Source organism: Trichomonas vaginalis, chromosome II (genome assembly GCF_026262505.1).
Source record: "Trichomonas vaginalis G3 chromosome II, whole genome shotgun sequence".
Taxonomy (NCBI): Eukaryota; Parabasalia; order Trichomonadida; family Trichomonadidae; genus Trichomonas; species Trichomonas vaginalis.
This window is the reverse complement of record NC_067204.1, coordinates 18,045,361-18,070,966: the sequence shown is the minus strand read 5'-3', so window position 1 is coordinate 18,070,966 and position 25,606 is coordinate 18,045,361. Positions and strand designations below refer to the sequence as shown.

The window sequence follows — 25,606 nt, the reverse complement described above, 5'->3', positions numbered from 1 at the left end:
AAAACAGACTCCAAATGAGTTGTTCGAAAAGAACTTCCTTCTGTATATGGATAATTGTAGTTACCGCACTGAAGTATGTGATTGTGATGATGGAGTTCTCGATAAATCTAAAATCGGATTAAGATTAATTGAAAACTCAAGTAATTCTTTGAAATCTTGTGTTGTCTGGCACTATAATAACCAAAGAATGAGAATATTATGTTGAATGATGAGTACGTGTGCTCGGCATTCGCCGAGCGAATTGAGTTTAACGTACTATGAAAAGTGACAAATTTGGGCTTTTTTTCCTAGGGTTATGATCTCTTCCTTTCTGCTCAATACGACAGAAATGAAAGAATGAATTTGTACTCCCTAATTGATTACTACAATCTGTATCTATCTTTAACATAGAATTAGCTGCATTGTGATTTATACTCCAGAATTATTCAATTTAAGATCAACCTCGTAAATTTTAATCATATTGCACCAATACTCCTACGTTGAGATAAGAACATGATTATACATACCAAAGCCCCATATTAAAAATCAAAATTTAGCACCTCCATTATGCAACCACATTATTCGTCGCAAATAAGTATATTTACGCATATTATGATGCATATTCACACAACTCGTATACATGAAAAGTTATTAAAATCAGACAAAATTATTGCAATAAGGGAAAAAAAACAACTTTATTATATATGTTAGTAATGAATTACAAATATTTCTACAAAGAATGCTCAATACTTCATATAATCTTCGAATATTTCTTATTACAAGTTAATACATTTTGACTCGAACATGATAAACAAAAGCTGACACGCTGATTACTACATTTATGAAAATATAGTACGTTTCCATTCATCTGTTTACTTGTTTTTGTTGGAATAAAATCATTTTTTTTTTCTTTCATGAAATAAGAATTTTGCTGCGAAAGCAATATCTCTAACAATAATTAATACATTACGTCAACTCTGGAATGAGTATTTATCAAATATGATATCAAAATCAAAAATTAGTTGTTTTTTATGAGTAAAAACGATGTAAATTGATTATTTGACTAATTATCAAATACTTTGATTTTCCAAATTTTTTTCGAAATTAATTTTTTCATGTGAAAATTCAAATTGTTTCATTTCATTTTTGAAATTTTGAATTTTTTTTTGGAATTTTGAGTTGATCAATTCAGCAGAATTGATAATGCTATTGCTTTAGGGCATACCACAAGGTGATGAATAAAAGGTGAACATTAACAAATTATTTTAAATCACAAATATCATCCTCATCAACTTTAATTCTAAAAAGAACTGTACTGAATTATGAAAATGCATGATTTACATTATTAAAATCTTTGAATGAAAATAGTACAAGATAAGTTTTAATTCATTTTTAATTAGATTTAAACGAAAAACTACTCCATATTAAAATTTAAGTCGAGAAATCGTATTTTGTTCTTATTTGTTAGCATTTTGTAGACATTCTAATCTTGAATTAATTTGTTACATGATATTATTAACAAATTTAACTGAAAAAATATGTTAATATGGAATAAACCATGATTATATAAGCTATCAATGCTATATATACATATGTAAAAGATTCATATTAACTCAATTAACAAAAATGATAGATTTTCATAAAGGTTCAATCTAGGTTCGTCCGAAAATTTTGATTTTTATATAGAAGACATAGTTTCATATACATAATTAAATTTTCAAACAAATTTGATCATACCATTTATTAAGCAGGATAGTATATTAATTACTATCAGTATAAAAATATAAAAATGATTATATTTAATTATTGCATAATTTAGTCAAAGAGTTATAAGCCTCAAGTGATCGTTATCACCTTCAATGCACGTATACTTTATTGATTCATAGATATTTAATCTATGTTTGACATGTTGTTGTCGTCATTCGTTTTGTTCCCATTCTTCCTAAGTTAGAATTAGAGAATACACCATCCACATCATCTAATTTGGTCCTCAGCGATAGATTGGTTCATTTTGGAGGAGTCCCATCAGACAGTTTTCGAGCACCAAATATCAAATTTTAATGTATACAAATCTTTAGTGATTTATCTCTTTTATGATGAGTAAAAGGTTTCTGCTCATCAACATTTGATTTCCGACATATATGATTTCTAATTGCAATTATTTACTTTCTTTTTATAATCTAACTCTGTGACTCATACCATAAATTAATTATTGGAAAGTGTCAATATGTTTGGCACAACGCATGGCGGAAGATACCAAACCATGCAGGGAATATGATACGTTTAAGATCTCCGAACTTTTTTTCCAAAAATTTTCTATCGTTGCCCTACCTCTCTTATGACGCTAAAAGTCAATCTAGATTTACAAAACCGATTTTATCAATTCAAAATTCAATGCGCATTGTTTTCAATTGAAAAATACAACTTTAAATATTTCATGTATTGTACAATCCAACACCAAATGGATCGTAATTTTCGTTCTCACAAATTTTATTTTTTCAATGACGGAGGAAGGTGAAGTACGAGAATGTCCAGTTTGCCGTGCAAAGACACATCTTGTACCATTACCATGCTGTGATGATTGTTCTAACTCATTAAAAAACTCCGAAATTGCTTTAAACCCAGAGTTTATGCCTACAGAACTCCAGCCAATCATAAAATCAGAAGTTTTGGAAGATATGAGTCTTGCAATTGCACACTCTAACTATGCAGATGTAGGATGTCTTGCTCCAAAATCCACAAAAAAGAAATCGAAGTATTACAAGTCAGCCAATGATTGGGTAGAATTAATGAGCGAACTCGATGAACAAACAAATTCACCAGCTATACCTTTGGATAAAGCAGAAGCAACACCAGGAATCAGATGGGCGACTTATATTTCTTTCTTCATCAACTTTTCACTACTGATCGGAAAAGCCGTTGCTGTTTCAGCTTCCACATCATACACATTGATTTCTTCCCTTGCTGATTCGTGTCTTGATATTATTGCAGGAACAATTATATCTTGCACTGCAAAACATTCGAAATTCACAAGAGAAGATTTAGACAGATATCCAGTTGGAAAATCCCGCATTGCTACTGTTGGACTTTTGGTATTTAGTGTTTTAATGTCTTGTTGCGCAGCCTACATCATAATTGAGTGCGTACAGTCACTCATCAAGAAGCAAGTACCAGGAAAAGAATCCGTGATTTCAATGATCATCATGGGCGTTACAATTTTTGTAAAATTAACAATGGCAATCGTTTATTACCTTCTTGGCCATCCAATTACACAAGCTCTTGCCGAGGATCACAGGAATGATGTAATTACAAATGCGATCGGCCTCTTTATGTACTGGGGCGGTCACAAATTAGGATGGTGGATGGATTCAACCGGCGGCATCATTCTTTCAACATTTATCCTTGTTTCATGGATAATGAATGCCAAAGAAAACGCTACAATGCTAATGGGAACAACAGCACCACCAGATATCATCAGATCTTTAACATACGTCGCTGCAAATCATCATCCATTGATTCTCAGTGTTGAACATGTCATTGCATTCCAGGTAGGACCTCTCTACTTTGCAGAATTGCACATTGTCGTTCCAGGCCATATTCCTATCGGCGTGGCCCATTGGATAGGCGAAAGCCTGCAACTAAAGATCGAAAGAATCCCAGATATCGAACGCGCTTGGGTTCATGTTGATTGTGAAACTCATAATGAAAACGAGCACGTTCTTTTCATGAAGGCTAACGGAAAACTCGAACACAAGCAACACAGCAGTGAAGTCGAGGATGAAACACCTGTTGGCCCATAAATTCAGCTATACTTTTTTTTGTAATTTTTTTGTGTAAATTTTCTTTATTCATTTCAATGATTTTTCTAGTACATTTGCCATATCCATTTAAAAAATAAACAGTACATTGGGTTTGCTTAGTATCAAACTTGAAATCCAGCTCATTGTCTTATTCAATTAAACGAAAACGATGTAAAAACATCATAAATGGATTGCTGAAAAGATTCTTAACGTGGATATCGGGATGATAATCCATAATATTGTATAAGGTGTTTTATATCGATACAACAAAGCTTTATTTTTTAAGGAAATAGCATAACTCAAGCAACTCTTGAGAATATATCGATTTGAAAAATTTGAGAAGTATTCGTCGATTTTGGGAAGAAAATTTTTTTTATAAACTTTGATAAAAACATACATTTGAGGATGTCAGATGATCAGAGCATCATAGATACAATCAATCTGGCAATTAAGAGTCAGGAAGAGATGAGGAACCAATTATTGAACGAAATACAGCAGCTTGAGAAGCAGAACAACGCTCCATCAAGAGCAGAAGCAACAATTAGATTTTACAAATCCTCCCTCGAGCATTTAGAGGTAGAAAAGCAGACACTTAACGAGAAAATCCATCAGCTAAAACAAGTAGAATATCCTCCTCTCCAACAGAAGCTTCAAAGAATGACACAAAAGAATCAATCGGTCGAGGCTAGAATCAAAAGCCTTAAAAAGGTTAGACAAGAAGACATTCTGAAGAAAATGGAAACACCAGAAAAGGCTAAAAAGCAAACCTTAAATTACATAGAAAAACTGAATAAGGAAATCCAAGACTTAATAAAGGAAGAAGGCAATATAAATAAGAAGATCGATGAATCAAAGGGTAAGCTTCATAGACTTCAGCAGGCTAATCTTACTACACAACGTCAGGCTGCAAATACATCCTGGGCTTCGGAAATCAGCGATGAAGCTAAACTGAATTCAATCACGATCGCCAGACCAGGAAAACGGCCAGCCAGATCGTTGAAGGCACGTAATTCTGCTTATTTACCACCAGATCCAACTAGATTTTCACCTTATTTTTAATTTAACGAATTAATAGGTGAAATACCTCCAAAGAAGCAAATTACCTCAATTCCTAGCAGACGTTTTCATATTTTTGATAATTTCATTTCAATATATTTTTTAATCAACTATCTTGTCAACACACTTTGTGGTTTACATTTAGAACTGTATATACAAGTGATTGCATAACAGTTTTTTTATTCAAGTTACAGTATTTATTTTTTTCATAACTCCTTTTATTTTTCTTTCAGAAGTTATATTTGCTTCGTTTCTTGTTTTGTATTTAAATAATATCCTCTTGATTTTATTTACTTCAAATAGTTTTTAATATTTCTAATCCAAAGTCTAAAAATTTTCATATTTAGATCAAAATACTGCATCAATGCAATACTTTTGACTTTTTCACTTATGTTTCAAAGCTTAGCTATAAAAATACCTCTAATTTATTCAACATCTATGGAAAAATGATTAAGATGCTTTCCTACAGGAAATAGTACATTTAATACACTTATTAATACATCTAATATTATTTTGAAAGAGGGTTGACCAATACATACAGAAATGAAGGTCACAAAAGAAGTGCCAAAAAAAATAAACGTATGCTGTGTGGAAATTTTCCATACAGAAAAACAATTTTACCACTCTTTTTTTTAATTTAAATATCTAAAATAATGAAGAAATGAACAATTTAATTGTAGGCTAAAATTTATCTTGCCAGAAATTGAGAGTTGCCGAGCATATTTTGAAAGGAATCCTTGTCATAAAAAATTAATTGTGGTTTTTAGGGTAAGGAAAATTTTAATTCACTTTCACATATGTCTGCTGAAGGCCACGGATATAATGTAGAAGAATTATTTAAGAATCTTTCGGAGAAAGAGTGCATATCAGTTATGGTTGCAATCGCAGTGAATATGTTAGAAGGTACAGGCTACTGTTACTTTAGTACAATAAAAGATTTCCAAGACGCAATGAATAGTGGACATATGGGTATTCCAGTACCTTTTGTTGATCCTTTTTATGAATTCCTGACTGATGCTATCAAAAATCAAAATGGACCAGAGTTCAAACAAATCATATAAATTATGGAAGATAATACCATAGATAAAGTAAGCAAAAGCTGTTCGGTCTTGAGCTATTTAGCGAAATATGATTATTTAACACATCTTTCTAATGGAATTGATCTCAATTAGAATCGTATCTGAATTGATCTCTAATATCTGTAAATAAAATATATATTTATAAATAATTCAGACTTTTTTACCTCATACATCAACGCTGGAATTATAGGGTGTCCAAAGGTGCGCTTAGCACAGCGCTCTATATGAGACTATTAAAGGAGATATATGCTGATTATAAATATATAATAAAAAATATGAATATATGTATATGATGAGTATGTTGTATTTTGGCGCCATGCCGGGATATAAAATGAATTTTGAGACAAGAGGCGGTTTCGCGGGAAATTTTGGCGGGATTTTTTTCATTTTTTTAATGAATCATAAAGAAAACATCCTCGCTCTTGCAAAAAAATGCAAAGACTGTAAAAAATCTACGAGACATTGGTAAAATGCTTCGGTATGGATGCTCCTAGCTATTCCACTGTAACGTATTATGTTAGGATGTATCACTTCATGAACAAAAAGGCGCCCATCATAAAAATTGACAAAAAATCGCCGGATCAAAGAAAAATCAAAGCAATTCTTCAAGCGCTAGATGAAGACCCAAGAGCATCACTCAGAAGGATAGAGGAGATGACAAAGATACCACGTACAACAGTCAGTTATTATCTGCACAATTATTTGAACTACAAACTAGCGTATACACGTTGGGTTCCGCACAACCTTAATTCAGTTCAAAAAAAATCTAGAGTCCAATCTTCGAAAGAGCTCCTCTCTATATTGCGTGCGTATCAATCCAAGAAGTTTCGCTTTTTAGTAACAGGGGATGAGTCTTGGTTTCAATATGCAACAGAAGCCAAAATCATGTGGATCCCGAAGGATGAAAATCCGCAAACATTCCCGAAGAAAAAAATTGACACACCAATGATTATGTTGTCGGTTTTTTGGGGCGTGAATGACATCATCGCAATTGATATTCTTCAAAAACCTAATACGATGAATGCTCAGTATCTAATTGACAATGTTCTTACTCAAATTATCAATTCTGATGAGTTTGAGAAATCCAAATAACAAAAACAAAAGTTTGCAATTCATTTTGATAATTCAAGAGTTCACAAAAGTCATAAGGTAATGAATTACTTGGTGGAAAACAATGTCAAAGTTGTTCCAAACCCAATTTATTCACCTGATATTGCACCCTCTGAATTTTATTTATTCGGCACGCTAAAAAAGAGAGCTGAAGGACGCGAATTCGCGAGTCCAGATGATCTTGAAAATTTTGTAAGAGAGCAATTTGAGCAATTTTCTCATGATGATTTAAAGCGTGTCTTTCAAGCCTGGATCGATCGCTGCGAACGCGTGATTGAATCCAATGGTGATTATATTTAAATAAACTTTATATATATGTAACTTGTTTATTTCTATTCGCAGTATTCAGGTTTGTGCTAAACACACCTTTGGACACCCTATACTATTATATCTAAATCCACATTTGGATAACAAGGCATATGCATATTCTTTGCACATTTCATATTGACGTGAATCTTGACGCATTGTGTAAATGTCTTCAAATGTAATACCAGCTTGATAGTCACGTGAATGGGTTTTCCAGTCAATATCGTATTTTTTATGAATTTTGAGTGTTAAATTACATTCTGCAATAGATGTTTCGGTTGTTGACAAATCATACTTAAAATGAGCCATGACGCGAAGTAAACCATTCAAATGTTCTTCCGTCATGGTTGTCAAATGGGAAAAATTGAAAAATGTTGAATTAATACTGAAAAAATATTGGAAACAAATGATTGTTGCTGTAAGATGCTTTACAACTTCCCAAGTTCCCATATAATAGACCGGATAAATGTTTCCGTCTATTTTGAGAACACCAAGATTTGTCTTAATGTGACGGTCTCTCATTTGAATGCAATGATGTACCAAGAGCAGATATGCAAACCACATCATTTGACATCTTGTGTCAGCATTAAATGCCTCATTTCGTATGCTTTCATACCAGAATGCAAGTGGAGCTATGAATAATGCTTCATTATAATAGTTTTTTTCTAGAAGCGCCTTTACAGCTCTAATTGAAAATATTGTGATCGGATATTTATCTTTTATCCTTCCCAGAGGTGAAGTATCATTAAGAGCATCACCTAATTCAATTGCATCTCTGATCTTGTTAACATCAACAATTGTATTCAGATCAGATGGATGAACTAAAAGCTTAAGTGTTGCATCGAGTAATCTGGTACGTTCAAGTTTTGACATATGTATGAGATCATTAATCCATACAACTTGATCTCCTTTCTTTAAGATAGCAGTAGCTCTTTTAAATATTTCTTCGGGATCATTACCTTGCAAAATTTCATTAATAAATTCATCTTGATGCTTATCATATCCGGGATCTCCATCAGTAATGATGACTCTAACTCTTAAGTGCTTTCGTATTTCTTCGATTGCTGCATCAATTTCGTGGATAATTCCACTTGCAAACCCATTGGCATGTTCTATAACATGTAATATAACATTTGGCGCATCAAAATTTAGGGGCATACCAAGAAATATGAATAAGTATTTGATTTCTTCTCCATTTTCATCAACAGGACCTTTTTGGTCTTTAGAGGACCAGGTAGAGAGTGCAACTGCATCTATTGCTATTGCCCATTCATATTCAGGTGTATTTTCTACGTGATAGTTCATGCTTTCTAACATTCGCGGAATGAGCTCAGCATGTTTAACAAACTGTTTCATATTCATTATGTCTTCATGAAACCTATTGTACAATGTTACAGGCGTAGGAAAAGGTAAACAAAATTCCAAGAGAACATCATATGCTGCTGGTGATTTGCTATGTATTAAGAATGCCAAATCTACCAATTCACTTTCACCTCCATATCTATAACCTCTTTTATCTTTTCTACAAATGTTTTCCATAATAGTATGTATAATATTTCTTGTAAATTCAGGAACATGTTCCGGAAATTCTGTATTCCAGTAAGTTCTGTCTTGGTGATCATCGTTGTCTTCTTCTATTTCCTTTGTTTTTCTTCCAATATTCTTATTCAACAGACTTCTGCGCATTTCAGCCTTTATTGCGTCTAAGTCTTCTAGGTAGGCTTTATACATATGCATTTTTCCGGTTCCTGTATACGGGAATACCTGAACATCAGTTTCAAATGATCTTTTGTAAATTTGTTTTCGAATATCTTGATTAAATTTAACTAAAAACGTTTCTCGGTCTCCTTTTATTTCAATTTCAAGTTCTTCAATCTTCTTTTTAAGTTCGTTGATGTCTGAGAGAGGAATATAGAATCCAACATTCATTAACTTTTTGAGAGAATGTCAGACCAATCTGAATAAAATAAACTTAATATTTTCTATAATTTCATACTAGAATAGAATTGGTAATGATATTTAATATCTTTTTGCTTCACTTGTAGAAATTATTTTGAAATTAATTTTTTGTAATCGACAAGATACAATTTTGTTATGACCAAATGTTGTCACTACTAATTTAAATTCCATTTACAACAGCTACTTTATAAACATCCATCCAAAATTGAAGATTCCTAAAATTTCAAAATGGAAATATGCAATATGAATGATGAAATCATATCCAATAGTTATGAAATTCATCATACATAAGATAAAAGATAGAAAAATAAGCAAATATGAAAATTTAATGCATAATGATATGTGAATAACTGTAAAATTGCAAAACCACATCAGCATCAATTATTGGCATAAATATATATTCTTTTGATTGTATATGCATTTCTGTTTTGGAAATAACTTTCAGATTAAACTTGTTAAGCCCATTCATAGATAATTTGCACGAAAACAGTTCTGAACAACTTAGAAAATGGTCTTTGTCTAACTACCAGAAATAATTTATTGATAGAAATGTCTTTTAAAAAAGAAAATTTCATATTAGGCATCCGTAAAGGTTTTTGTTTGAATGTTGGGGGTTAAGGAGTGTAATAGTCAAGATATTAGATAACTAAGTGTATGAAGTTGTCATCTATGTTGATAACAGCGGAAAATTAAAAATAATTATTAAATCATAACTTTTTGTCTCATGAAAACCATAAAAAAGTATAAAACTAAAGGTTTTTGCATGTGAACTATAGAAAGCTTTAGATTCATAAAAACTAGATTTTTTTTTGATATTTTGATTTTTGAGGTATACTTTTAAAAGTGGATTTAAAGCACTGATGAAAAAACATTAACTTCTGTCGTTATGATTATTGATTTAGACAATAATGATTTTAATCTTTGATTATCAAAACACTAAAGTCATCTTTTTAACATTTGCTTGGTAGCATTAACTCAAGTCTAAAGTACTATTTTATGTGGCACTCTTAGAATTTTTGTATTCATTGTACACGCTGAAATAGTACCATTAAAGATATGACGAACTTTACAAAAAACAGTTAGGATACTATAAATCTAACTGCCAATTTATACACTTTCGGCTAAGGAGAAACATAATAAATTTGACGCTTTTCTTAGCAAGGAAGCCATATTTTTGATTTGATATCATTTTTTAATACAAATTTATATGTGTTAATGCGGGGGTAAACGATAAGCGCAATTACTTTTAGCAAACATACTTTGAAAACCAATATGCTATAATTTTATATTATAATTTGAATAAAAATTGTAAATTGTTAGTTCTTGATGCAGCATTCAAAGATAATAACAAGATAGAACGATTTTCAAAAAGGAATGTTTGATTTTATCATTGAATTAAAATAAAATTCTAATAGTAATATATATGTCTGTGTTATAATGAAATTGATGGTATACGTTAGCACCAAATTACATATGCTAGTAAATACAAGCCACATAAATAACATTTTAGTATGTCTGCAACCTTTTTTTTTGAATCATGAGTAAGTAAGAATATTTTTGTAACAAAATGATATCATGTATCGAAAGAACATACTTTATTGTTGTATCCTCTACTTTTCCAAAGATTATTGTATCTCAAATCTTAATTCTTTAGATGGTAAACAAAAACATTCATGCAAGAGACATTCCAAGGAGCATATTACACTGTAGAATCTTGAAAAAGTTGGAACTAATTAATTCACTCCAGAGGAGCAATGTTGTATGCATTCAATTTTAAAAAAAAAAAAACTATATATTATCGAACTTAATACTTTGGGTTTTCATATCTATATACTTCTTCCAATGAACTAATTTCCAAACAAAGCTCTTGAAAAATCTTTAAATATAGATGATTTTGCTTATATTTTTTGATTTCTCGATAGCAATGCTAGGATATTACAATATTTCCATGTATTTTACTAGGTTGTAACTAGTTGGCATAAGAGTACATATATAGAATCGCTCCGACTATATAATATAATGTTTATTTAATATTACTGTTTATTTTACAGCTAAAGCTTAAACTTATAGTGTATTTATTTTTTAACTGTCTGAATAATGGCAGATTATTTTAATATTTAACATTGATATTGAAATATGAAATAATGCATTTTTCCTTTTTAGCTAGAACACTTGTTTGGGCAATATTTTTCTTTTTTAAACACCAAAATCACATATTTCTCTTATATATATCTATTTTTAAATTATTTTGTTGATATTTTGACAATTTGAGTTAAATATCGATTTAATTCTATTTTTATGGGTAAAATATATATGTATATATCATATTTCATTATTGGTTTGTTAATGCAATTCAATTCTTGGATCCTTGAGTTTTCATTTGAAAGTTCAACTACAAATAAACCTTTCACTGAATATAGGTACTAAAATTTCATTCTAGAATAGCCATTCTTATGGTTTTATCAATATAAAACAACATTATATTTTTTATATATTCTACTTGCTAATTACTTTTCTAGTTTCAAGATAAAGTTACTTAATCTCCGATAAGATGCATGAGATGTGAATTGGAGATATCGAGCATGCATATTTCCGAATATACTACTATATTATGTACTATTGTGGAAAGAAATTAAACTTTGTAAACTGAATGAATTTCATATAATGGTTGTCTGGCAGCTATGATTTCTCTTTTCGTATTTATTTTTCCCGAAAATCATTCAAGAATTAGGGGGCATTAACAACAATGATAAAAATGGCATTTTTCTTAATTTTTTTTGGAAAAAAATACATTTCATATTTATTTGTTCTTAATATAAATTAATAATATTAATTTACCTTACAAATGAGTTATGTAAAGTATTCAAATTTTAACTACAATTTTTATGCAGTCGAGCAACAGCAGATGCGCTTTTGCTTGATTTTTATTATCACCAGTGCCGTCTATAGTAAATAGTTTATAAATAGAACAACTGCACTCTTAATTATCACCAAAATAAATCAAAGATTTTAAAAATTGATTGTAATTATAGTTAGATTAACCATCATCACTTGCAAACTGAACTAATTTACTACTTCTCCAATTAACACTCATGAACAATGTTTTTTTAAAAAAAATATAATTTTTTATTCTAAATTTTACATTAACATGTCATTTATTATGATCTCATAAAACATATCCATATATTATAGTTACAGTAATATTAAAATTTCAAATTTTGAATTAATTTGGTTATATTATGACCATTAAGCCAAGATCCCAACTTCTCTATGCTATCTATGAATTTCAACTCTATATGTAACTAACACGTTATAAGTTTTGTTTATAAATATAAGGTGCATTTCAGTAAATTACTCTTTTATAATAGTTCTTTTATTACAGCTATAAAATCTATACTAAATATATATGTTTTTATACTAAATTTATTAATTGTAATACTAATTTTAATTGTTGCTGATCATATGCTAAATTTTATATGAAATCCTTAATTAGAAACTTGAGTTGAATATATATTATATGAAACAATCGGTGTTTAAAACAAAATACAGCTTGATTTATATAGTAATTTATGCTTTACATGTATTTTATATAAATTTTTATTGAATTCAAATATTCAATAGTTTTTTTATGCTAGATTAGTTGTATTTATTTAAATATATTATATTGGCAACCTTTCTTTACCCTGTCCTAATAAACGCATTTTGTAAAAAAAATATAATGCATCAGTTTCGAACTAGCGTCCCCGGTACCCAATAGTAAAGGGTAATCACCATTCGACCATTTGCCACGTAAAGCATCGCCAGATTTTTTTGTATTTAATCACTCCCAAAACACTGTTTTGGCTTATTGGAAGCATATCAGACATAATCGCCATAATCAAAAAATCTATATACCCAATAAGTAATAAATTTGTCGATATAGATTTTCCATAAAATTAGTTTTTAGTTTGATCTTAAAATAAATTTAATTTTTTATAAAAAAATCACATTTAAAAGTACCTTTTTAGTAGCTCGAAATCCTGTTGGTGGATTTCGGGCGTACTTCAAAATTAGCTTTTCTTCTACATATGCAAGCTATATTTTAAATATGGGGCAAATCGGATCGGCGAAAGGAGTTTAGTTACCTTTTAATTCATTAGATTTGGGATTTTATTGATGAGGATGACATGACCTTTAATCACAAATGTGGCACCGATCCTTGAAATTCACTAATATCAAATCTAGAACTCTCGGAAAATAGCTTTTGCTAGTGTAAATATTTTTTTTTGAAAAAATAATATGCGAATCAAAATCTCCAACGCACGCATACACTAAATTTATGATTAAAATTTCAAATGAAATAGAGTTTGTTATAAAAACAAAAAAGTGACAACGATTTTAGATGAGCGAAAGTTCTTCAGCTAGGGTTAGTGTAAATGAACGAGAATTATATGAACAAATACTCGCGGACAATTGTCAATATATCGAAGATAAACTTTCAGGAAAGTCTTATAGAAATTATATTTTTTCAGATAAATTCCACGAAGGTAAACAGATATTATGGAACTGTCCACCATTAATTTCAGTTTGTGCATACTGCAAAGCGATAAAATGTCTACAAAAATTAATAAGTAACGATGCAGATACCAGTATTCTCGATAAGAATAAAATGACTTTACAGATGTTTGCTGTTGCATCACGCAGCACAGAAGTAATTACTCTACTATCCACGAAATTGAACTTCAACTTTGCCCTTCATTACGCAGCTCAGTACGGATACCCCGAAATTGTTGAATTTTTACTTGGCACAATAAAAGTTGATTCATCTCGTCTCAACGATGAAGGCATGACACCACTCCACTGTGCAGCGATAGGTGGGAACGCTGAGTGTTGCAACATCATTATCTCTTACGCACCACAGCTAATCAACGACAAAGACAACAAAGGAAACACGGCTGTGATGCTGGCCACGAAAAGAGGCAACATACAGATCATCAAGGCATTGCTCAGTGTAGATGATGTTGATGTAAATCCCATCAATGAAGCAGGAGAAACACTGTTACACCTCGCAGCTCAAGTTTATAACACAGATGTAATTCAATTAATTTTCGGAGTTGCAGGTAAAAAGAAACTGATTGAAGATAAACAATGGGACTTCTTTACCCTTGATTGTTACGCTGTAGGAAACAACTTAGACCTCGATGATCTCAATATGAAAGATGAACCACAAGAAAAAACAGAAGAAAAAAGTGACAAAATTTCATTTAATGTTGACATCAAAACTCAGTCAGGGGATACTCCATTAATGTATGCATGCGCATCAGGAAGCTTACAATGCTTTAATCTACTTGTCCAAAAGGGAGCAAGTCTCTACGAAATGAATGAAAAGTTGCAAACAATTCTTCATTTAAGTGTTCTTTCAAAAGACTTAGAAATGGTTAAGAATGTCTGCAAATACAACGTTGTAGATGTCAACAGACAAGATGTTGATGGAAACACTGCTCTTTTAATTGCTCTCAAACAGAATTCCCCTCAAATTTGTCAATATCTCATTTCTATTTCGAATTTGGATCCAAACATTCCTGATAAAGAATTGGACGCTCCAATTCATGTTTGTGCACGCTTAGGTTTGACATCAATTGCTGAATGCTTGATAAAGAACGAAAAGACGGATTTGAATGCAGTAAATAACAAAAATTGCACCGCTTTGTTCTTGGCAACTAAAGGTGGTTTTCCTGATGTTGCTTTGCTTTTACTTCAACAATCAAAAGTTAATGAGAAAATCGCCGATAACGAAGGTTCTACACCTCTTCATGCTGCTGCAAGATTCAATCAACCAACTATAGCAAAAGAATTGCTTGTTGAATCAAGAGACGTAGATGTAAATGCACGAGATGTTGATGGTTGGACTCCTTTGCATTATGCATCAAGAAATGCTCATTTAGAGATAGTAGAAATGATTGCGAAATCATCTAAGGCTGATGTGAATGCACAGGATAAAAGAGGAAAGACACCTCTTTATTTCGCGATGAACCAAGATGTAAGAAAAGTTCTTATGGAGCATGGCGCGTTCTCTGATCAGAACTAGCGCAATATTTTTTTATTAAATTATTTTGTTAGAATGTAAAAAATAGATGTAAGTTAATATAGTTTCACTTCTCTGAGTTATTCTTAATCATAATATAATCGAATAATAAGTATTTGCAACTTACTTTGGCGTTTAAAACTCAAGTCAACTAGCAAATTCTATCAGAATCACATTGAATTCATCACGTTTTGGAAATTGTTCAATATATTGGTCTGAATCATTAGCAAGTATTAATCATTGGGAATTTACATTTGAGTATTCTTTATTGAGATTTTTTTTTTGATTTTGGAGATCTTCATTGTTATTTCCCAGACATGATTCCTAGTTACATGTGAATTAATGACGAATAATTGGATTATGAGAAAATTTTAACAAAAAAAGTCAGCTAATTGTGAAAATTTTAATAAAATTGCAAAATATAACCATAATTATAGCTATTTAATATTCAACTTTCAAAAGCACGATTATTCAGAACAAAAATGTGCCCTCCGCGTCGTAGACATCGCCGCTCAGAGGAAGTTCCTGAAGAGCCAGCTGTCGAAGAGAAGAAAGAGGAGCAAGTAGAGGAGAAGCAAGAGCAGAAGGAAGCAGAAGTTGAAGAACAACCTGCTCCAGAAACTGAGCAAAAGAAATATCAGCCAACAATCTTGAAGATCAGCGCTAAAGTCGGCAGTAACACATTCCTCCATCTCGATGGAAAGAATTTATACTTAGATACAGCTGAAAAAAGCCAACTTCTTAAATTATCAATCGATATCACCGATAAAGTCCTTTCTTTTTCTTTAGATGAGAAAGGAGTTATTAGAATTTTCACTTCAGATGGCAATGCTATCACAGTTACCCTTGAAACACTCAAAAAACCAACAGTTTTCAAATATGCAAAAGAATTTTTCAGCGCTTCGATATTCCGTCACCAAATTCTCGCCATCATTTCTGGTGAATACAGGCCAATTTTATTAGATTTTAAAGGAAATATTCTCGAAGAATACACTGATATACAGAAACAAGTTAGATTTTGCATATTTACATCACAGCTTAAGGCAGTTGCCGATTCTACACTTATATATGTTAAAAAATCAGGAGAAAAAGAATGGCATAAGAGCAAATATCGTGATTTCTATATTACCCACTTAATTAACGTTAATCGTCAAACAGAATTCGGTATTACCACGAAGACAACAACCCGCGTGTTCAGAAAACATTTCCAATCTACATTCCGTCCATGGGCCACAGATACTGTTGCTCTTTTGCAATGCCCATCAAGACGTCACTTCTACGCCCACCTGAACAACGCTGGTTTGCTCAGAATCGGTGACAACGAAGGAGAATATTCGATTCAAGAAAACGGCGTTACAGGCATATGCTGGGACATGGGTATGCTTTGGGCCAGGAACAATAATGGCAAATGGCATAAATGTGTCCTTTCTTTCGACGACCAATTATTCGATATGAGAGCTCAGATGCTTAAAGGACTCGAAACACCACTCGAAGTACCTTCATCTGGTAATGTTATTAACGTTCTCGAAGCAATTATCGAAAGACCGGCAATGTCTAGCGAAATTATGACTGTTTTGCCACCAATTGCACAAAAACTTAGACAAAGCACAATTATTAATGATGCTTTGAAGTCTTTGGACACTTACATATCTAAAAGTGGACAAATTGACAAACTTTTAGGTCAAATCGACTTGGCCCTGTCAAGAAACGAGTCTGAGGAGTAATTTAATATGATATAATGTAGAATAGAGATATAAAGATTATAATTTTGCAAAATTGTTTCTTTTTCTCATAAAATTTAACCGTTAGACGTTGAGTAAAATTTAACACACCCGATATGATTTTTTGAATGGTCATCTCAAAAAATCACATCGAATATTTTATTTTAATTTCTTTTTCTTATACATATAATATATGGAAAATGAATAAATTCATGTCTCAAAATTTGGAGAAATTTTTATGATTTTTATTTATTTAAATTTCCCTTTATCCCTCAGAACCTAAGACATAAGAAGTCAAACAATCCCAAAAGTTTTTCAGCTCAATAAACTCTCAAATGCAAACATAATGCATATAAAATCTAATTATCTTTGAATCATGCAAGAAAATTCGGCTGGAATGATTATTTTGGAACCAAAGGAAAAGTAACTCGAACTAAAGATGGAAATCCATTCAGTGATTCTTCAACAACTAATAATTATTATGTTTATGATTGCAATTTTGAAGAGTGTAAACCAAAAGGTGCAATTTATATCTCCAGAACTAACCAAATATGCACATTACTTGAAGTTAACGTATTTTCGAGATGTCAATCCAGTGAAAAAGGTGGATCAGTATCCTATTATTGCCCACAAGCAGGAGAAATAGTTCAACAGCGAAATTATTATTTTGAATCAAAAACACAATACATTTGCGTTTCATTTTATCAAGCAGTTGGACAAACTTCTTCTTTCAAAAACTACAATTTTCAAATTTCAGTTTCAAAATGCGGAGAAAGTGATCAAAAAGGGGATTACACATTTCTAAGTACATATGGTGATTTTAATTTTGAGAATAACAACATATCATTCAACAAATGCATTCAATGTTCATCACTGGTTGTAACCCTTTTAGGAAAATCGGGTAAATGTAGTTTCTCAACATTCAGAGAAAACTCTCAAACTTCAGGTACATCTCTTTCATTTTTAGTTCATATTTCCCAGCCATCCTTTATACACACTGTTTCATATTGCAATATTATTGGAAATAAATGTGGAAAAGACAAAAGCCAAGTTCTTATTGGTAGTTCTTTCAATATGAATGTAGATCACTGCGTTTTTTTAAAAAACATTGCAGCATATATGTTTTCAGTTAATAATCAGGGTTATACAATGTCCATTGCTGATTCATGTATTGAAAAAAAGTCGAAAACAGGACCAGGAATTGTAATTTTTACTAGAGAAAATAAAATTTATTCTGATTTTTATCGGATTCCACAGTTTTATACAGAATTTTGTTTCATAGCACCAAAACGAGTCACTTTTAAATTTCGATATTTAAAAATTCAAAAGAAAGTTTTAAAACAAGATACTTTAAAAATGAAAATATTATTCTTTGTATCATCCTGAATAGATATTTTCGGGAATTTAAACAAGTAGTTTAAGGGTTTCGTTTTGCGAAAAAAACGTACAATACGCAATTTCGCTAAAAAAACATTTAGCTAGCAATTTCGACCTTTGACTCCACTCAAGACGTCACTTTTTTAATTTTGCGGTATCATATTTTTGGAAAATCTTTATGAATATTATATAAAAAGTCTCTTTAATATCTATATTTCATATTTTTATCGATTTTTAAAGTTTTTGCGAAAAGTATTCAATTATTTTTGCTATTTGGTCGGGTAAATGTCAGATTTGCGACATTTTCTGATATGATATTCAGATTCTACGTTGATAATAATGCTTATAGAACCCTCTTGCTATTGTGTCAAAATTGCGAAACCGATAGCAAAAATATCTCGCAATATCAAAATTGAAGATATTGAGTGAATTATGCATTATAGAGATTAAAAATCTGATTTGTGAAAACATCTCATCAGTTTCTAGCTAATTCAAAAATCTTTACTATCTTATTCGATTAAAATGAAAAGGGAATAGTTTCATTATGCTTTAAATGACAGCCTTATAATATAATCATAGTTTTCGCTCAATATGCAGCATTTTTTTTTCGAAATCTATGGTCAATATCCTAAATACTGATTGCTTTGCATTCATATCTCTTACATTTTCTATACCCACATCACTATTCATTGCTATTCCTATCTTTTTCATTTTTGTTTGTTTCTCATAATTTCTCAAAAAACATGATAACTTGATATTTGTAAATATCATACTTTATAACGTAAATAAGAACTTGACCTATTAAGAAAAGCAGTAATGAAAAGAAAATCTGAAATTCATAAAAATTACAAGTTTCTGATGACAATTAGCTTAATTAAACCAGGTACAAGATTATATAATTGTATTTTCTATCCAATTATCCATATAATATCTTATCCAGAAAAAAAAACTTGATCAATACCAAATGATTTTTTAACTAGTAAATAAAGTATTTTCTTTACACACACATTGTATATCAAAAAAAAAAAAAAAAAAAAGGGTAGTGGGGCTTCCAGGCACTTCGTGCCTTCTAGCCCTGAGGATGATTGGTATAATGAAGTTTTTTTTTCTTGGGGTGTCCTTCCAGGCACTTCGTGCCTTCTAGCCCACATAAATGAAGTTTTTATTCGGAGGTCTTCCAGGAGCTTTTCACAAATTATATATGTTTTCATGTTTTGTCAAGACTTCATCGTAAATGTTTTGTCATGATTTCTTCGTAAATGTTTTGTCAAGACTTCTTCGTAAAATCAGACAAAAATAATGTTTATGTTAGAATGTTAGATCTAACATGTTTTCTAACACGTTTTCTAACATGGTCTAAAACTCTTGAATTTTCAAGACTTCTTCGTCATAGGCACGGAGATAGGACGGTTATTTTACAAAACTGACAACACTTTGACCGAGTAGTTTTTTGTGCTGAACAAAAAGTGTCATATAAACATCTGTCAAAACGCGCTTTTTAACTTCACTTAAAATGCCACGTAAGCTACGTAAGAATATACGTAAGAGGAAGAGAGCATTGAAACATCCAATAGTAAAACTAACACCAAACAACAGTTTGCAACAACAAATGCTGAATGACCCCACTATGTTGAAACAAATGTCAAGCAATCCTATGCTTTTAAACGGAGTTGTTGGTGCACAGAGTGGAGGTTTAAGAGCGGCATTTAGCGAAAATGGCAGGCTATGGTGGAGCTGCAGACGGAACAGCCTATACCCTCAAAGTCAAATGAATTTGAGTTCACTCAAATCATAACAGATGTCAAAAAGTCAAACATAGACATACAGAAGCAAATAAGTGAAAACGAAAAGAAACTAGAATATGACAGACACACAAAGAAACTCAATGAGTTAAACGTAGAGAAAAAGAAGAAAGAAGAACAACTGAAAGAACTAAGTACAGAGGAATATGCGAAAAAAGTGTCAGAAAAAGCAGCAGAAGTAGCAAAAATGGAACAAGATGTTATAAATTTGAAAAACCATACTACTCAATATAAAGTACTGAAAGATGAAGAAATAAAACAAAAAGCCCTGAAGACATATATGGATAGCGATGAGTATAAAAAAGAAGTTGAAGCAAATGTAAAGGCAGAAAAACTTTTACAGTTGCAAAACCAAACCGTACAGTTGAAAACTTAGCACAAGAAAGTAAAAATAACGACGCAGCCATGCAAAAGGCAATGAAAAGCGCAGAATATATAAAAGCTAATAATGACTGGTTAGATGCCCAAGCCAACGCTAAAGCAGCCCAACTTATAGGGTCAATAAGGACAAAAATACAAGCGGATGAAGACAGTTCAAATGAAGCTTTAATGAATGCTGACTTTAAGAACGCCTTCGAAGCTCTTCATAGTAAGGTGAAACTAGTGAACGACTTCTCATCTGGAAAGAAACTGAAGTCTGAAGGTTTCGACAAAGAGTTAAGAGAAGTAGCACAAAATATGACGAAAATAACAGATGCAGCAACGAGACAGGCAGTTCAAAGTGCCTATGACGCCGTTAGAGCAACTGTTGTGGAAAGTCAAGAAAAAGAGTTACAACAGACCAAAACAGACCTAGTAAATGCTTTCTTAAAAACGAAAAGTCAGGTAGGACATTATGCTGCAGATGGAACATATGTGTCAGCTGGTGGAACTTATATACCACCAAACCCTCCAAGAGAAGCACCTGCACCAGGACTACCTAAAACATTTACATCGTCACATGGACACAGACACAGGCATGCACCACAACAACAACCAAAACCAACACAACAACCAACACAACAACCAACACAACAACCAGCACAGCAACCAACACAACAACCAGCACAGCAACCAGCACAGCAACCAACAGTTCAAAACCCTGCACAACAACAACCACAAACAGAGCAAGGACATAAAAGAAGTAGAGAACAAGGAAACCAAGAATTCTTAAAAATGCTTAAAGAAGACTATGGTTACCCAGATAGTATTGACTTTAGTGACAGATATAAAGAAGCTATTAGAAAGTTCAAGGATGGAAATACTGACCCGAACCTATTTAGCTTTATGGCTCTGCACCAAAGGGGATATAATTTCAAACCTGGAAAATACAAGCTCGCTAAGGGATATGATTTAATAGCATATCATCCAAATGACATGAACGAATTTACTCCGAGATATTTGATGTCAGAGCAAATGACAATTTAACTCTCTTCATGAAACGCGTAAAAAATAGAGACGGAACGAAAGAAGAAGGTTTATGAGTCCGGATGACTTAGAAAGGGAACTTGTTGAAAACGGTCTCGGAATATATGAAATGCCAGCAGATGAGGTACAAGAAACTCCACCAGGAAGAAGTTCAGATACAACCAGACATGGAAGAAATAGTTCAGCAACAACAGCTAGAAAGGCCTGAAGGAAACGAACAAGTCACTCCTTTGGAAACTAACTTCACAGAACTAGATGAAGATTTGGAACAGCCGAAAAATCTTGACCCTCAACAAGAGTATGCGGAGAATATGGAATCTTTCCAAGAGTCTAAAAAAAATTCGGCTGACATAGTAGAAGAATATCGAAAATGTTTGCCGACATACAAAAGACTCCAACACCAGATGAAAATATTCAGCATAGAATGGAAGTACTGAAAGAAAATGTACACAAATACAACAACCCTTTTTACTTACGAGCATTTAACGTTCAATCTTCGGATAACTCGGTGAAAATAAAAGGTTAAATTTCAAGAAAACATATAGAAATGAAACCATTGTTTAAAGTTCATTCAGAACCTAACCAAGATGGAAACAAACCTACTTTTGTTTCTGCAGACGATGGAACTACAATGAGATGGGGTCATAAAGCTAACCCGGATAGGTGGTTAATAAACTTACAACCACAATTCCAAGAAGTTGTAGACGCAATGAAGTGAATGGTGAACGAGATATAGCTGGTATTTTAAGCGGCGGCTTTAATGCCATTGAAAGATATGAAACATGCAGATATTTTGGACCAGTATGAAATGAACATGGCTGATGGAAATATAACACCTGACGTTCTAGAACATTTATCTCAAAGAACTACCAAGAACATAAAGATGGTATATTTGGTGAAGAGTTTTAAAAAAAGAAAGTTAGGGAGACAGAAGGAAGAGAACCTATTGTACATGACCTTGCAAACGAAAGTTTACAAAATGTCATAAAAACTTACTTTGCAGACAATGAACTGAGAAGGGATGAATATTTAAGAAAACTCAAATGGACAGTACCAAATGAAATGTAAGTATTGAAAAACATGTTCCTTGACAAAATAAAACCAACTACAGAAATAAACGACGCAAGACTGAAAGATTGGGTAAAAGCTTTCCCATTCACAAAAGATATAGTTGGTAACATGGAAGAAAACCAGAATGGCTACAAAAACATATATTTGGAAACGAGCATATTCCATATGGACAGGCACTGTTTGAAGAGCTTGAACCGGAAACTCAGGAAGAGTCATGCAAACAATACGCGAAGACTCAAATACAAACTATGACAAACTCTTTCTAGGATATAGGTTACCGTGAGATGGGCGACCAGAGCCCAAAGGCAAAAAGGGCATGGAAAATTTGCAACATACTAGATGAACATAATGCAAATGCAACAACTTCAAGCAGAGGGCAATGAAGGAAAAAGAAGAGTTAAAAACTCAGTCAGGAGAAAGTAAAGCTTGGTCCACGTGGGTTCTATTATGACATATAAATCCAACTATTCTATATTTTTACTCATATAAATGTACGACTCCGCTCAGAATATAACGCCACAGTTTTGGATGCCATGAATGGAAATGTTTCCGAATGGTATAACGAATGCGACAATGCCATTAGAAGGTCAGAAATAGTCCTGGAACTTACGATATATACAACTGCTGTTTCTTATGGAAACGTAGGTGAGTTTGGAGAAGGTTCTTCAACAACAGTAGATATTGCTTGCGACAGGTTTCATATTATTTCTATTGACAACTCATTCTTTATACGTGGAACAAGACATTGAAATAAAACCTTCTGCCAAGTTGTCTGACAAGAAAGGTTGCAATGGAATTTTCTATGTCGGATACCAATATGCTCCAAAGTTTTCATGGGATATAAGATATATTCTAACTCTGACTTAGTTCAAACAGTAACATGGGCAAACTATGAATGGTTCGCTTTGAGAAACTCAGTACAACCACAAGCTAGAGAACAAACAGACCAGTATGCCACCATTGAGAAAATAAGAAGACTTGACCCTAACGTTCCAGGAGTTTATGTTAACCTTTCTGGACAAACTGCAGCAGCAGTAACCAAAGTAAAACTGAAACTTAGAGTTCCTTTGTCATCTTTCCTCATCTTCAGGTTTTTAAGATACTTGCCAAACTGGGCAGGAAAAATTTCTATCGAACTTACTCCAAGCAAAAATAACTTAGTCATTGCACCAACACAAGACCCATTCACTCTTACAGAAGTAGTGGGAACAAATAAAATGTCATTCGCCGACTTTTGCAAAAACAAAGTTGACTTAGACTTTGGTTTCTCAAACCTCAACACTGAAGTAAACTATTATTTCAATGCTGCTGGAGATGCTTGGGACCCAGTTTAAGTTCACATGCGAAAATTTGAATGCAAGAGAATAGAAAGCAGACTTGCAGTCTATATGTTGGACCAGATATTTCAAATGCTTTAGCTGCCAAAATATATTGCAGTTCACTTATGTTCCCTATACCAAATATCTGTCAAAGACTTTGCAGGTGAAGTTGGAACCCAAAGTGCTGACCCAGGTGCAAGAACAGATAATTGCCTTAACAACTGCAATGAAACATGCAGATACTATGTTTGTACTGTTCAAGACGAACTATAAATGACTATTCTTGCTTCTACAACCCTGGTATTAAATACCATTATAACATAGATGGCAAATATTATCCAAGAAGAATATTCTACAGTTGAGGATATTGAGGTCATACAACTTGACATTAGATGCTATGAACTTTACAACAACTTCACAACACACCATTAACCTGCGAAATGCAAAGTTCTATTATGCCATATGTGAAAGTATGGACTCATACAGGAGGTCAAAAAACTCAATATACAAATGGAGACCGTTCAAACTTTTGGCTTGGCATTCCATTTGCTGACTCAGAAGACTTTATGGTGGTATTTCAACTTTTGGTACTGTACAAATACAATATACTGGTGACAGAGACGGTCCAGATGAACTGAAAGCAAAGAAGTTTACAAAACCAATAGCACTTTTCAGGGAGATGCTCTTTTGAAGATTCGTTCGATGAAACCTGCTGGGGCTCCTCAGATTGGTATAACGACAGCTTCCATCGAGCAGATTTTGGCAGCAGGTCAGTAAGTTGTTCTTGAACTGACTTCTCCTCGTCAAATATTGACAGTACGCCAGTTTTGACATAATATTGTATTATAAACTTTCCTTTAGAAATATCGGTCAGTTTTGTTGTTATATTTTTGTCTGCTTCAAGAACTTTCACCATTTCGGTTATACCAACTTTCTTTGCTTAATGAAAATATTTTGGTTCAGCAAAGACTGCTATTCTATAACATTTTCCATTGTTTGTAATAAAAACTATTCTGTCAATGTATTTTGTATTGTTTGTGTGTGTAAACTTTGTTCTGCTTCAATTCGAAGAGATACTCAAATACGTCCATCTTTTTATTCTAAATAAAATGTCATTTCCGAAAAATAGAAGCGTAAGTGTTTCAAAAGGTTTAATGGCGGTGGCAGATGTGAAGTTAAATTCACACTCAAACAAACAGTCAAAGTGTTGTTGTCAATGTCAAAGACAGAGATGTTGAAGTGGGGAAACCATACGAAGACGAAGATGGTATAAAATAGTTCCTGTAAAACAACCAACAATATCCTGAAGTTAGCAGAGACTTAAGTTCTGTTGCAGATATTCGAACGACTACCAACAACTGAAAGACAAACTTCAAACTCAGGAGAAGATTTGTCAAGCTTTAAGTATATAGTTAAACTTGGTTGAGCACAACCTCGTAAAAGTGAACTCATATGTCATCGCACCTCATGAAATTTTGAAAGAACTATTGAAACTTTTGACAGAGGCAACGATATAAACATCAAGAAAATAGAACCCGACATTTGGCTTTGCTGGG

The 25,606-nt window shown here is 32.4% G+C and overlaps 6 protein-coding genes and 2 pseudogenes across 8 annotated transcripts, besides 3 other annotated features; 7 read left to right on the top strand and 1 right to left on the bottom strand.

Annotated features, from left to right (window-relative positions):
* Positions 1-208: 208 nt before the first annotated feature.
* Positions 209-256: a mobile genetic element.
* Positions 257-2,480: 2,224 nt separating this feature from the next.
* Positions 2,481-3,922, top strand: TVAGG3_0564600 (cation transmembrane transporter protein; the record flags this gene model as incomplete). Its single annotated transcript, XM_001581855.1, has 1 exon — positions 2,481-3,779. The coding sequence occupies one exon, from the start codon at positions 2,481-2,483 to the stop codon at positions 3,777-3,779; it is 1,299 nt and encodes a 432-aa protein (XP_001581905.1).
* Positions 3,923-4,052: 130 nt separating this feature from the next.
* Positions 4,053-5,235, top strand: TVAGG3_0564590 (uncharacterized protein; the record flags this gene model as incomplete). The annotated part of the gene is made up of 1 exon (XM_001581856.2): positions 4,185-4,838. One exon carries the CDS (start codon positions 4,185-4,187, stop codon positions 4,836-4,838), a length of 654 nt encoding a protein of 217 aa, XP_001581906.1.
* A 397-nt stretch (positions 5,236-5,632) lies between these two features.
* On the top strand, positions 5,633-5,896 carry TVAGG3_0564580 (uncharacterized protein; the record flags this gene model as incomplete). Its single annotated transcript, XM_001581857.1, has 1 exon — positions 5,633-5,896. The coding sequence occupies one exon, from the start codon at positions 5,633-5,635 to the stop codon at positions 5,894-5,896; it is 264 nt and encodes an 87-aa protein (XP_001581907.1).
* A 205-nt stretch (positions 5,897-6,101) lies between these two features.
* Positions 6,102-7,404: a mobile genetic element.
* Positions 6,198-7,324, top strand: TVAGG3_0564570 (annotated as a pseudogene). Its single transcript has one exon. A coding segment is annotated over exon 1 (1,127 nt).
* On the bottom strand, positions 7,370-8,203 carry TVAGG3_0564550 (uncharacterized protein; the record flags this gene model as incomplete). The annotated part of the gene is made up of 1 exon (XM_001581858.1): positions 7,370-8,203. The coding sequence occupies one exon, from the start codon at positions 8,201-8,203 to the stop codon at positions 7,370-7,372; it is 834 nt and encodes a 277-aa protein (XP_001581908.1).
* Positions 8,204-13,663: 5,460 nt separating this feature from the next.
* TVAGG3_0564540 (spectrin binding) lies at positions 13,664-15,397 on the top strand (the record flags this gene model as incomplete). Its single annotated transcript, XM_001581859.2, has 1 exon — positions 13,671-15,356. The coding sequence occupies one exon, from the start codon at positions 13,671-13,673 to the stop codon at positions 15,354-15,356; it is 1,686 nt and encodes a 561-aa protein (XP_001581909.1).
* A 438-nt stretch (positions 15,398-15,835) lies between these two features.
* TVAGG3_0564530 (uncharacterized protein) lies at positions 15,836-17,236 on the top strand (the record flags this gene model as incomplete). Its single annotated transcript, XM_001581860.1, has 1 exon — positions 15,836-17,077. The coding sequence occupies one exon, from the start codon at positions 15,836-15,838 to the stop codon at positions 17,075-17,077; it is 1,242 nt and encodes a 413-aa protein (XP_001581910.1).
* A 3,297-nt stretch (positions 17,237-20,533) lies between these two features.
* TVAGG3_0564520 lies at positions 20,534-21,860 on the top strand (annotated as a pseudogene). Its single transcript has one exon. A coding segment is annotated over exon 1 (1,327 nt).
* A 1,416-nt stretch (positions 21,861-23,276) lies between these two features.
* Positions 23,277-24,785: a mobile genetic element.
* Positions 24,786-25,606: the final 821 nt, after the last annotated feature.